At 49.2% G+C, this 13,480-nt stretch overlaps 1 protein-coding gene across 1 annotated transcript; it reads right to left on the reverse strand.

Moving 5' to 3' along the window:
• Window positions 1-5,839: 5,839 nt before the first annotated feature.
• Window positions 5,840-12,620, reverse strand: LOC119336883 (ubiquitin carboxyl-terminal hydrolase 23-like). Its single transcript, XM_037608964.1, has 11 exons — window positions 12,121-12,620; window positions 11,728-11,842; window positions 9,799-9,909; window positions 9,515-9,687; window positions 9,094-9,420; window positions 8,881-9,006; window positions 7,672-8,349; window positions 7,459-7,590; window positions 6,659-7,274; window positions 6,463-6,556; window positions 5,840-6,340 (listed from the first exon to the last, which is right to left on the reverse strand). The coding sequence occupies exons 1-11, from the start codon at window positions 12,391-12,393 to the stop codon at window positions 6,166-6,168; spliced, it is 2,820 nt and encodes a 939-aa protein (XP_037464861.1). The 5' UTR covers window positions 12,394-12,620; the 3' UTR covers window positions 5,840-6,165.
• Window positions 12,621-13,480: the final 860 nt, after the last annotated feature.

Below are 13,480 nucleotides of genomic sequence, written 5' to 3' on the forward strand. Positions count from 1 at the left end.
AGCGTTACGAACAACAGGAGCGTCGCAGACGGTCAGACTGGAGAGAGTAGCAGCCGACGGGCTGACATCCCGCCGGAGTCGTGCAGGATCATCGTGGACAGTGTCGCGTCGTGGACGCGTTGACTGTAGAGGAAGCCGACGAGTTACTCAAGCGGATGATAACCCTTTGTGTCGATGTCGACATAGCCGAGAGCGTAGGGTGGTGTAGCCGTGGTCGAGGTAGTCGTGCGAAGAACGCCGTGGTCGATGTCGAGTCGGGGTAGCCAGTGTCGAGGGAGTCGCCGTGGAGCCGCGGGCGCAAGGAGGCACCGGGTTTGTCATGGGCGCAGTGGTGTCGAAGAAGTGGTGCGCCGGGAAGGAGAATGGTGTTGACAACGCGTCACGCCGGGGGTGCCAACCCCGATGACACATCATAGACGAAGGCACGCGCCGGTGTTGCCAGCACAAGGCATGCGTAGACGAACGAAGACGAAGTTGACGAAGCGCCGCACCAGGCTTGCCAGGCCCGGGGACACGTCGTGGACGAAGGCACGCAACGGTGTTGCCGGCACCGGGCATGCGTAGACTGGGACCTGCACGAGCTGTACGCCATGTCGAAGAAGTCGGAGAGGCCAGCAGAGAAGGACTCGACGATGGTTGCGGCGCCAATCGGCGCGGGGCCAATGTCACCCGCGGTTGTCGGAGTAGATGAAGCGGTCGGGGTAGATGACGGCGACGCTGGCGACGGGCTGGTGCTGGACGAAGACGAAGGGGGTGGACGGGCGGCGACGGCGGCTATGGAGGTAGCGGCGGCAGCGGCCAAAGAAGAGCGGTGGCGGCGGCCTGACGGTGGCAGCGGCGGCTAGGTTAGGAGTGCGGCGGCGGTGCTCGAAATAGGCGAAGAACCCTGACAGCATGACAAAGACCGGCGCGGACGGTGGCGTTCCCGCGCCAAGGGAGACGGCGCGGCGCATACCACAGGAGGTCGGCGCGTGGTGACGGCGAAGTGGACCGCATGCCGCGACGCTACGGCCCGAAGGGACGACGTAGTGGCGGCGGGCAGGTCGGGGCGACGGCGGGAAGACCTCGGGGCGGCGGCGGGGACCGGGGGCCGCGACGCTGCGGCCCGAAGGGGCGACGCACGGCGGTTCGCGAGTCGGTGCAGCCGCGGGGACGGCCTCGGGGCGGCGGCGGGAACCGCGTATCGCGACACTGTGGCCCGAAGGGGCGACGCAGCGGTGACGCATGAGTCGATGCAGCCACGAGGAGAACCACGGGGCGGCGGCGCTGCGGCCCGACGGGGCGATGCAACGGCAGCCCGATGCTCGATCGGTGAAGAGGCGCGCTGAACTCGGGGACGATCTTCACGAGACCTGCGGAGGCGCGCGTAACCGACGGGCCAGGTCGGTCGCGCGGCGTAGATGAGGTGGATCGCGGCGGCGAGTGGGTGATCAAGCCGATCGCTCGCGAGGTCGGGGACGCCGCTCGGTGGAGGAGTGGTGGCGGCGGAGTCCGGGATGAGGCCGGCGACGGCGGACGGCAGGGCAGGTATGATTGGCCGCCGCATGACGCGAGGCCGCCGGGTCGAGGTGATGCAAGAGTCCCGGTCGGAGCAGGGCGGTGACGGCCGGCGCGCGAACGGCGGCGGTGAAGGGCCACCGCATGACGCGAGGCCGCCGGGTCGGGGCGACCGGCGGGCAGACGCGCGGACGACGCGCGAGGCCGCCGGGTTGGTGAAGACGCCGGTGTAGTCGATGCCGAAGTCGGAGTAGAGGCGCACGGGGTCGACGACGGCGGCGGGCGACGCAAACCGATCAAGCAGATCGGAAAACCAAAAAGGAAAACGCCGATCAAAGCGACCGACGAGAGAGAAAAAAAAACCGGAGCAAAGGGATCAAGCTTTGCGTGGACTACTAAACTTTCGCAATTTAGATGGGTGGAGTTTAATCGACCCTACGATTTGGGCGGCTGGGATCGATCGGGAAAGGGACGACGTGGCAGCAGCAGCGCGGCGGAACCGTGGATCACAGGGGGCGCGTGACGGCGCGAGCGACGGCCACGCATTTACTGGCGCCCACGCGACCCACATTCACATACGGGTATACCGTATACACCACCCTCTACTCATCAGGCGGCAGCAGTGTACGCGTACGCGTACCTGCCTGTCCGTCTGTCGGCCGGCCGGCCAATAAATGTGGCCGGAGAGTGACGGGCTTCCATTTTCACCTTCTGTTTTCGAAATGGAAGCTGTGATTCTGCGAGTTACTGACGCGCCGTGCAGCGGCAGAGCGCGCGTGCGTGCGCCGGGCAGAGCAGGCCGGCGTGACAGCTACTGTGCCTATGCCTGTGCCTGTGCCTGTGCTGTGCTGAATGGGAAGAAGGGAATTTTCGGCCTGAGCCGGGTGCAGCTCTGGGCGCCTCTGCGAGAGGGAATAGTGGGACTGTGAGAGTACTACCATGGCAGTGCAGTGCGCGCGCGCACTGCGCTGCTGCCATGGCATGGCTTGCCGTTTTGCAGCTTGCAGCTTCTTGGAAAAGGAAGGTGGCAGGCGGGGATAGGTGGAGCATTTTTGGGCCCTGGGACTATGTCTGCACAGCCGTTGGATCGGGGATCCGACGGACCAGATAGGCACGGCCAGATCAGAGGAAGACGTTGCAGGGGCTCCGATCAGAGATGGCAGGTTATCAACTTGTAACACATGGAAGCTTTGTGTAAGATGCAAACAAGAACAAAGCCATTGCTCATGCATGGTACAACTATACAACTGTAAAAGAAATTATTCAAGCGGTAATTTGTGCTCAGATCAGCAGAATGGAATTAACCATGCGGTAATCTCTGCTCAAACTAATCAGGAGACGACCGGCCGTGGAGGAGCGTGTACCTTGGGCCATTTCAAAAGGCTAATTACTACGTACGTCGTAGCAACAAAGTTGTAGACTCGTAGTACTTACACCGGGGACGGGGAGTGATCATCACCATGTGAAAAATTCAAAAACCGGATCTATCCACGACTGGAAGCCATGCGTGAACGGTACAGCCCTAGAACGGAAAAGGGAGGCAGCGGTTGACCGTTCCATTTCGAATTTCCCCCCGGTTCCGTTCCACGGTCGAGTTAGAAGCAACCCCATGATGCCGTAGCATCGATCAACTTGCTACTGTACTACTACTCCGCGGTAATAAGTGCGCAACTCCTGTTGTTAATTAATAATCACGGTGAAACGTACAGTACACAGTCACATGATTAGCGACAGCACTAGGTGCCTCCGTGGCTGGCTAATTAATTGGGTGTTACCGCTCCTGAGCTGCGCGTTCATTGGACAGCGGATTTCGAACATAAACCTCATCAATTTTAGTCGCCACTTTTCAAACGTGAAATCATCTACTCCGTCCGATTCAAAATAAACTAAAACCATGAGACTTATTTTGAATCGGACGGGGTAGTTTATTTACTACTCCCTCCGTCCGAAAATACTTGTCAGATAAATGGATAAAAATGAATATAGAATATATAGTACTCCGTTCTTCTCTCGTTTTGTTCCGCGTAAGTTGTAATTTTGAGTTGGAACTGTAAGCGTGTTTGAAATGCTGGGTTGATCCTGATTAATCGATGTCACTGCGCTAGGTTTGTCCATGGTTAGCAGCAAGGATGGACGGAGCAGGCGACAACAGTAACATGACAAAGTTAGTGCCCTTTTTACATGCATCTCTTTGGCAAGTCTATACTGTACCACGTACAAACACGACCCTATCTAGAAATAAGTACCCCATTAATTTACGCCTAGTGAACAGTACTTCGTACACGGTACGCACGCGCCCATGGACCTAAACAACGGCCGGCTTAGTCAATAAATCTCTCTTGCACTCCAAACCCAAAGCCATCCGTAGCACGCCATGGTTCAAATTTCCAATCCACGTGCATGCATGCATGGTAGCATGGGTACGCACCGGGCTACTACGCCACGTACCGCCGTTTGGTCGCTCCGGCCAGGATGTCTTGACTGCCGACGTACGCATCGAATCATACCAGAGAGTAGAGTAGAGATAGGCTTTGCATTTTGAAACGAGATCGATATGAGAATTTTGAAAGAGAAAAAATACACATGTGTGCAGACAGGGTTCCTTGGATCTCTAGCTAGTTCTACCATAATTTCCATGGGTCTACGTACGTACGTAGCTCAACTCGCGTGCATGTGTGCGTCCACTCCACACGCATCACGTGCATGCATGCGTACGCCGTCTCGACCGGGATTTAATTCTACAGCCAGCTCGATCTATCGAGATGCATATGTGATTTGAAATCTTCGGTCCAGAGGAGTAGGTAGGATATGGAGTTCCATTCAATCTTGGTTGGATACTTGGATCGATCATTGGATCGGGCAATCATAGGGATATATCATCAGGAATTCAGTGCTTGCTACCCACCCACCTAGCCAGCCATGTCGACATACATGCATCCATCAATGCCCATGGCCCGTATGGATTTTCGGGGCCCGTACGTGTATACACTGTACGAGATGTGCACTACACACTCGTGGCAGGTTTGCGTGCGTTCATGCACGTAGTGGCGGCATTGGCCGGTCACAATTACCATACTTTGGCAATTTTGATGGGATTTGGTCGACGGTGAAACTCGGGCGGCCTGGGTCGGCGACGTGGCGGCAGCAGCGCCGCCAAAGCATGACGGCGGATGAGATCACAGGGGGCGCGTGACGGCGCGAGCGAGCGATATCCATGCATTTACTGGCGTGCACGTGACGCACATTCAGATACGGGTATGCCATCCACTCCACTCATCAGGCAGCAGCATGTACACGTACGCGTACCTGTCTGCTGTCTGTCTGGACCTCCTCACGCTGGTTGTCCGTCCCGGCCGGCCGGCAAATAAATCTGGCCGGAGATTGAGATTCCCGGGGCGCCATGATGTGCGATACGAAATCATCGTCGCCTCGGATCTCCTCTCCTGGCAGGCCGGACGGGTTCATCACTACGCTTGCAGTTACTCAACTGTGGGGGCTTTCTTTCTTTGCGTGTGTGTGTGTGTGAAATGTGCTCAGATTTCATCAACTTGCATGGTTGTGAATTCGAGTTTCCTCTTTGTGCACGATCAGTGTACGATCCCGGGTTTCGCCTGGGTTTGCTAGGCCTGCAGTTACTGAGCTGTGTAGCGAGAAGATTTCCCCTGAATTTGCGCCGAAGCGAAGCTATATTCCAGCGAAATTGGCCGTAATTTTCATTCCGGACTAAAACATTCGGTTTGAACTTCTCTTGAGGAGCTCCCGCCCTCTCCCCGTTGGAGGTGGACATCACCATGAAGCCTCCAGATGGAGGATCCGGCTTGCCTGCTCCCTCCCCATGCTTTCATCCGTGCCCCACTTCATTCTATGGCTGTTTTTTTTTCTTTCTAATCTAACCATCTTCCCCCCTGATTTTAAGGGGGTGAGGCTGGATCTTATTTTGTTCCAATTAAATTAAGCCACGTATGCGGGAGCACGAATGGGCACACGCGGGGAAGCAGGCAAGTCTCGTCCTTAGATGAAAGAGGAGATGGCGCGCGCATTCATGAGACGCTCCAACTGAGCAATGCACGATCATACCGCTATCCGTTATGCTAGTGCAGTTACTGCGTGGTCCGACCCGTCACTTCTCATAACGGCCCTCCATCCATGTTGTGAACTGGGCCTGTACCGTCGTACGCCTTATAGGCGATTAAACACGGCAGACAAGATTCTTCCTGGGCCAGCCCAAATCAACGGCAACTGAGATAAAAATTGCAATCATCAATTTACAAGAGTGATTCTGCATTTCTACCATATGAGATATATACCCTTTGCATTGCCACCAACAATTGTACCGCCAAAGAAACGAGAACAAATGTTTATTCATAACAAATCATAACTATGTTGCTGGAGAAACAAGAATGAAAAATGCTGCGAAAAATGCTGCGAAAAACGGCAACATGTTCTACTACTCCGGCTGCGCTACAAAGAATCTCACAATTAAATACAGGCCCCGATCAAGAGTTCTGTCTATTTCGAGCCGTCTAGTCAAACAACAAGGTGAAAAAAAGGAGCAACAAGGCGGGAAAAAAAGGAACAGCAGACGGTATATTTCGAAAAATTGGCGATACAACAACACTTCTCTTCTCTTTCTACGGAGCCTCGGGGCGCCATCTCTTTCAGCAAAGTCTAGCGACTCGGTCTGGCGGGCTTGTCCCAAGGCTTGGATTTGTAGGAATTCTGTTTCGTCTTACGCGCTGACACGTAGTTGGCCTCCGCCTGGAAGGGGTTCATGCCGTCATCGTCGTCGTCTTCCCTCGCTTTCCTGACCTTCTTTGCCTTTCCACGGTCGTACTCCTCATCCCTGGAAAGCAAATAACCAAATGGATAGTAAGTTCAGGTCACTTGAAGCAGTTGCAACCCGGCCAGAAATAACCAGGGTTCAGAATCAGTTAAGAGACTGAACCCAGGCGCGAAATAACTCACCACTCATCCAGCACATAACCAATGCTCTTCTTCCCTGAACTTTTGTACTCTCTAGTCTCACTGCTTGGCACGGCAACATCATCCCAGCATGGAACTGCATACCAAGGAAGGAACATATTTACAGATTAAAACTGCAAGAAAAGCAAGAGTATTTGTAACACATAGTGAGTGTGTATCTGCAAAGAGAAATGCTCACCAGTAACTTCAGCCCTCAAGTCCTCTGTGCGAATAACGACTTGTTGGGAGGCGGCTCCCCTCTTTGCATCTACGTTGTTTCTTGAATGTGCTTGATCTGTAGAAGAGATTGAACCCAACTTTGGAGGCTCTGCGCTAGCAGAAGTTCCACTCTTTCTGTTCCTGGTGTTCATGTTATCATCACCGGCACCAGCACTACTTGCTCCAACAGCCTGCTGCCTGTCTTTGAGCGCTTGGGTGTTGTTTTCAGAACTTACACTGGCATGGGAATATTTCCGTTTACGAGATGTAGATTCTGCAGTTTTGGGCGGCACAGTTGCTGATGTTGATGTTTGCTGCTCACTGCTGTTGTCACCAGAACAATCAACACTGGCCGTGTCCTTAACACGCTTTTTGGTTTTCTTATGCTTCTTCTTTTGTTGCTTTAGTGATAATTGTCTTGGCCGAAGCCACAACTTCATTACTGGATATCTCACAAGTTTCTTTGACTTCGAGTCCACCCTTTTAGTCATTCTGCCATTACATGAATCGCCTGGAACCACCTTCGTGGAAACTTGCGAGGAGATCTGTTTTCCAACATCAACTTGTTCAAGTCCTGGTAGTATGGTTTTCTCCTTCTGCATAAATGTACGAGCAGAACATATTACAACTGTCGACTCACATTAAGCAAAATGATGAAGCTTAGATTTTATTTGTGCGCAAGGGAGAAGCATAGTCACGATTTTACTGGTTCAAATGGGTAACGAGTAAACACTTCTCTAACAAGGGAGAGAACAGGGTGGCTGTTGGCCATTAGCATACCTTGCCCGTCGTCAAAGCCTTCACTATGTGGTCATCTTGCTTGAGAGATCCTGTTAAGTCCTTCATTTTCTCACTGGAAACTGGACCTCCACCGCTAGTGCTAGGGATGACACCATTTGAAACGACAGCATCCTACCAAGTTGCATAAGACAAGGTAAGTAATGAAGTGCTGGAAATGGAGACAAAAACTAGCAGTGACCATCAAAAGGATACCTTAGTTTGGAAAGTTTGCACGGTAAACCCGGTAATCGTGCCAACCAAGTTCGAGCTTGGCTTGGAACATGTTTGAGAGCAAGAAGTTAGTTTATCTGTCTCTGACAGTCCAGCAGGACCACTGACCATAGATGAGGCAATAGAAGTATTATTTCCCAGCTTGGCAAATGCACCACCAGCCTTTGGTCCCTGCAATGACATCTTAGCCATTGTCTGATTGCTGCTCGCCGGTTGACCTGATGAAGATGTCTCTTTATGACTACTTGAAGCAACTTGCTTTGATTTAGTTGACAATGTAGCACCATCATTTTGAGATCCAAGGGCTTTCTGTGCGGCAGGCAGGACACTGTTTTGAGGGGCTGCAGCAATTTCAGCTTTGCCATCATTTGTTGAACAATGGTCTACTAAAGTCATACTGCTAACGCCGGAATGGGCATTGCTAGTACTCTGCAACTTCTTATTTGCATAAGGAGATGTCAGACCACTCGATTTTGCTTCCGTTACACCACTTCCGATTACACCATTGATAGATGAAATCTTCCCAGGGATCATTTTGTTTACAGGCAGATTAGGAGTGCGGTTGTCTTTGCGCCCCATTGTGTTCCCAATTCTGTCACGTACATAAAATAACATATAGGCTTTCTGTTTCAGTACGTCTGCCTCGCGAACTTGGCGTACCTGAAATTGATGGCCTTAGGAATCAGTACGGCAAAAATAAAAGGTGCAAAAATAACCAAAGGCGAGAAATGGAATTCAACAGGCAATATGGCTCAGGATTTGGTTTTGCTTCCTTTCTAGCCATAAACAGAACCCAAACCATACTTCTTATATTTGAAATCTAGCTAAAGGATTCTCCCCGAACAAGATGAGTACAATGTACAGTAGTAACTTATCAAATGCTATATTCAGCATATACTAAAACAGGATAATACATCACTGATTAGAACAAGTAAAAAGGTCGATGCATTGTGATTTGTGACCACCGAGCTCTGAACGCTATAAAATTAAGGATGCCATAACATTATAAAAATAAGATATGTTGTATCTACACTCTACCATGTGATACAATGCAAGCTATTGAAAAGACAAGGTAACACTGGTAGCAAAGGTCTTCAACAAATCAATGAGGCGGCAAGGCTCTGCTATGATGATTTACTTAAAAGGAAAAAACAATAGTTTCGGAATAATATTTCCATCAATGGTACAGACCTGATTATCGTCAAGATTGTGCCACATCCCACTGGAAGTCCGAACAAAGCAATAATAATGACCAGATTGAGTGCTCCAACCAGCATGAACCAAGACACCATAAAGACTGTATTTGTAATCTGTGCCCTACACATGATCATAGCAAAATACTGAATATAAGCTAATTCAGGGAAAATCAAGGTAAATTTCAAAGGTTCAGAACTAATAACTCACTTTAGAATCACTCATAAATGGTTTCAAGTCTAGAACAGGTTGAAAATCCACTTTTTTGTCAATCTTTTCACGGGGACGGAAAGGGCTAAAGCGCTTCAGATGAACTGTCAAAACATTTGGAGCCGTATCAATTGTAAACCTTTTCTTTGCTACAACTTTCTGCCTGCAGCGCTCGCACTGATACTGCTTTTGACCACCATCGAGTAGTTCATCCTCGGTAAAATTTTGAAGTGCTCTCACCAAAGTTGTGGCCTTGCCAATATCAAGACTAAGATCCAAGAAAGGATCAAATGTGTTGGAACAATGCGAGCACCTTGTGCATTTCACCTGGAACAAATATATGCAGCAAAGCAGTGATGACAACAGAAACGGGTTTTCCCAAGAAATTGCTAGTACAAAAGTAAGAATGCACATGATGTACCTGACTTCTTAGGCGGCCACCAAATATTCTGTGAACTAAGCTCTTCTCATAAGCACTTGCAGACTCGCTCGGTACTCCAGAAGGTAAACAGCATTTATGCATGGATTCAAGCAAGTTAACCATTAACTCATGAGCATCCTCCTGCCTTGAATTACGGAAGCTACGAGAAATGCCTATTTGCGGTCAAAGATTTACATTTTGACGCTCGATAAAGAATAGACAGGAGAATTTCAAGTTAAAACTAAAAGAGGAAATCAATTAGGCTACAGCATATGGAAGGATACAGCGCAAGTTCTTGACAATTTGTGATGGTGTCACTATTTTTCCAGTTGACTGTAGCGCGGTCTTAACATGGTTCTGAAGAGCACACAATGCACAGAATCCAGCAGTACGACCTAAAAATGGTGGGAAAAAAGGAATTAGTAACGGCTGTATGAGAAATGCCTCGCAGGGGCAAAAAGCTGAAAACAGGGAGTATTATAACATACATATAGTGATTAACAAACTACTTTGTAGGTAGGGTATGAAATTACTGTTAGCTACAACAGAAGAATAGAAGAAATGCAGAATAGCTAGTGGCAGGGGTTTAGTTGATTCACAGATCAGCAAATGTTGTATTACTAATGGAAGTTTGAAGTTTCAACTATCGAGGCACAGTTACGTGAATTCTGTGTGCTATCTAATTGGGTAACAATGAGTCCATAAATGGAGAGGCTTCCATTTTCAGTTATTAATGTAAAGCAGCCCTGGTGACAAAAATGCCATTTGGGGTGGGTTTTGGAGTGCCGAGTTGGCAGTATCAGCTTCTTTCAGTACATGGATAAAACCGTTAAAAATGTGTGCCATTATTATCCCACATTCCCACTGGCTAACTACACCTCCCTTATTATAGAAAAACGATGTCTACAGTAACCTTGAAGCCACTCGCTAGCAGACATATCATACAAGTGAATGCATCCTTGTCAACAATTTGGCAGTTGCCCAAATTCGTCCCTAGGTAAAAATTGCACAAAGCTAATCCTACTGGTGGCAGCTGCTGCACATGGACATCCATTCCCTAGTTAACTTGACAGAAACACGGTCCACTTTATTCTCATTTCTTGCCACTCAATATGATTTTGATCAGACACGCAACATTTTAGAATTTCCATGGGCCATTTGAGCAACCCTCAAGTTCTGTGACCTAGATTTACCACCTCACAAGACGTTGCATATGTAGTGCAATTTACTCCCTCGTTGAAAATATAAGGCAAGTTTTGGTATAGCACAGGGATTAAGGAAGTCATGCACCAGAAGGATACAAGAGTGAAATGACCAGGATATCCATGGTGTTAGTGTATTCAAAATAAGGTAATCATAGATCAGAGTGATAGATTAATCTGGTTGTTTATAAATTATAATAAAGGTTTAAAAGAGGGTGAAATTAGATAAGCGCAAATGAAAGGAATGTCATCAAATGTAATTGTAGCTTTACATCTTTCAAACAGAAAATGCTGATTGTAGCTTCACATCTTTCAAATAGAGGGAGTACTCTACTATTCATGATACAGTGCAAACCACATCCCCAACATCGAAATGGAAGCATCGTACTTGATAAAGTACCAAGTTTACATAAAGATAATAGGTGATAATTGAACACAGAAGGCAAGAAGCCAAGAATAATTCTGAATCGCGGTTATTCGATGCAGTGATAAGATTGTATTAACAACTGACTTGGTACCTGTTCCATCAGGTGTGACTCAAAGCATCAGTAGGGATAACCAATTCATATATACCAGCCAACCGTTCTCATCCACATAATCCTCTGACAAAATAGAATGACAAACTTTTACACGACTTCTCCAGTGGATGATAAACGGTTGACTGATCAAACTTTGAGATGCGATTGCACATGTTCGATTCGAACATGATTCAAGCTGGAGCAGTTGGTGAAAACTTGCCAATGGCGTGTACGTAATACCCTTGAGGCTTGAGAATGCAAGTATGGTTGTCTTTGGGAGTGATGATACTCGTATTCAAGCAGTGGCATGGGCATTGATACAGCATAGAACCCAGCCGTATACCTTTTACAAGGATTATACTACTTTAGAATGTGCAATAATATGCAGATCAAATACTGCTAGCTTGGAAATCCACAAGCCTGATGCAACACTGTCAAATCACTTATCGTGTCGCTAAGCCAGTGGACAGTTGCAAGTTCCAACAGCACTTACATGAAGACTTGTGCCTTCCACTCTGCAAGTAGGCTGCGAACGGCTCCGTGTACGTCAAGCATTGCAGAACCGAGTTGAGGTAGCAAGTGTTCCCAAGATTTTGCAGACCAGCACCCTGCAAAATGCAGTCCAATTTCAGCGCTCAAAAGGGCATCACAAGTTGAATGTCATTACCCACCATACCAAAACCCCAAGAAATGGCAATTCTGTGAAGCAAATTCTGCGCATCTTTTACTAACTACTCCGTACGAGCCTGAAATCACAGTGTTATGTTATAAACCCGAATTGACAACTCCGGCGTCCAAACACCATACATAGCAGCTCTATCGCCCCAAAATCACAGCTTTAAGAGCACAAACCCCCGAATCAGAGCTGCAAATTTGCGTTACTCACAATTCTCCCGAGGTAGATCCTGGCAACGGTGAGCTCCGGATCCAAGCCCAGAGCCTCGGCCTTCTCCGGCCTCCGCGCCTCCACCTCGCCCCTGGCCGCTCCCACCGCCGCCGAGGACGCACCGCCCGCGGCGTCCGGGTTGAGGGTCTCCATCTGGAACCCGCCTCCCCCGACGGCCGCCGCGGAGTGCGGCCTCCGGGCGAGGTGGAACTCTATCCTCCTGTGCAGGACGCCCTCCGGCACCAGCGCCACCGCCGCGGACACCTCCGCCATCCCCACTAGGGTTTCGACGTCGCGCCGGAGCGGCAGCCGAGCAGCAGCGCTGTGGGATCCGGAAGGAGAAGGATCGCGGCTCCTCCGATTTCTCGAGGTATTCTTGCGGATTGAAATCCGGGGCTTCGATCGATAGGTGGGCGGGCGGAAATTGGTGTGGTGCTCTGTGTTCTTCCTTTTTTTTTTTGGTTTTTTCTTGTCCAGCCGCCGTTCTTGCCGCGGGGACGGAAGAGAGGGAGTGAGGGAGGTGCGAGGCGGGGCTATAAACCCTATACCCCTGGCGAATGGACGGCTGGGATTGGTGGGATGGGGGCCGAGCGGGTGGTCTGGAGTGTTGGATCCTGGTGCACGTGCTTTGCTCGGCCGGTGGGGCCAGAGGAAGAGAAGGAGGAGGAGAGCTGCTGCTAGAACGGTGGCTACATGGGCTTTGGAAGCTTCTCACACAACCGTGTGAGCTTTTTAGCTTTGAGCTCTTCGGCCTTTTCGTGGTGGAGACATTATACTCCCTCCGTTCCATAATACAAAAACATTTTTTACATTAAGTGTCAAAAATATTCTTATATTATGGGACGGAGGGAGTATATGGTACCAAAATAGATTTGTTATCACTAAAAAAACAGATTTTGTTACCCTAAAAAGAAGATCTTGTTCATTCGCCGACTGCATTGATCAAGCAGTTACTTGTTTGACTAATTGGAGCTCCTTTCATTTAAATGACTTACATGGGAATTTCATAATGATTAGAAACTTTTCCGTTCGTCGGTGCCTCTTTGGTTTGTACCCCAGAAGAAGAAGAAACTCGTTATGGTACTTCATGTGTATACAGGACCTTTATAAAACACAAGGTCCAAGTGTGTACAACCCACATGTTATGCCAGTAAAGCCAATATCAATGCAAAAGTCCTCTTCTCTTTCTTTTTTGCCTCATTAGTTTTGAGTAGATGTATGGATAACATTTTTCTAAATATACACATGCTTTAAAGAGCTTAGTATTGTGCGTTTTAGGTGGCCAATCTTATTTATTCGGTTGAATCGTGAAATATAGTGAACTTTGATGTCGTAGTGAAAATATCCTTGTGCAGATTGA

Source organism: Triticum dicoccoides, chromosome 7B (assembly GCF_002162155.2).
Source record: "Triticum dicoccoides isolate Atlit2015 ecotype Zavitan chromosome 7B, WEW_v2.0, whole genome shotgun sequence".
In the NCBI taxonomy this organism is placed as follows: domain Eukaryota; kingdom Viridiplantae; phylum Streptophyta; class Magnoliopsida; order Poales; family Poaceae; genus Triticum; species Triticum dicoccoides.

Coding starts and splice junctions, on each gene's coding strand:
- LOC119336883 (XM_037608964.1), bottom strand. CDS start 12,393: ATGGCGGAGGTGTCCGCGGCGGTGGCGCTGGTGCCGGAGGGCGTCCTG. Junction 9,688..9,798: donor AATTGTCAAGAACTTGCGCT/GTATCCTTCCAT, acceptor GACCGCAAATAG/GCATTTCTCGTAGCTTCCGT. Junction 9,421..9,514: donor GTGGCCGCCTAAGAAGTCAG/GTACATCATGTG, acceptor TATTTGTTCCAG/GTGAAATGCACAAGGTGCTC.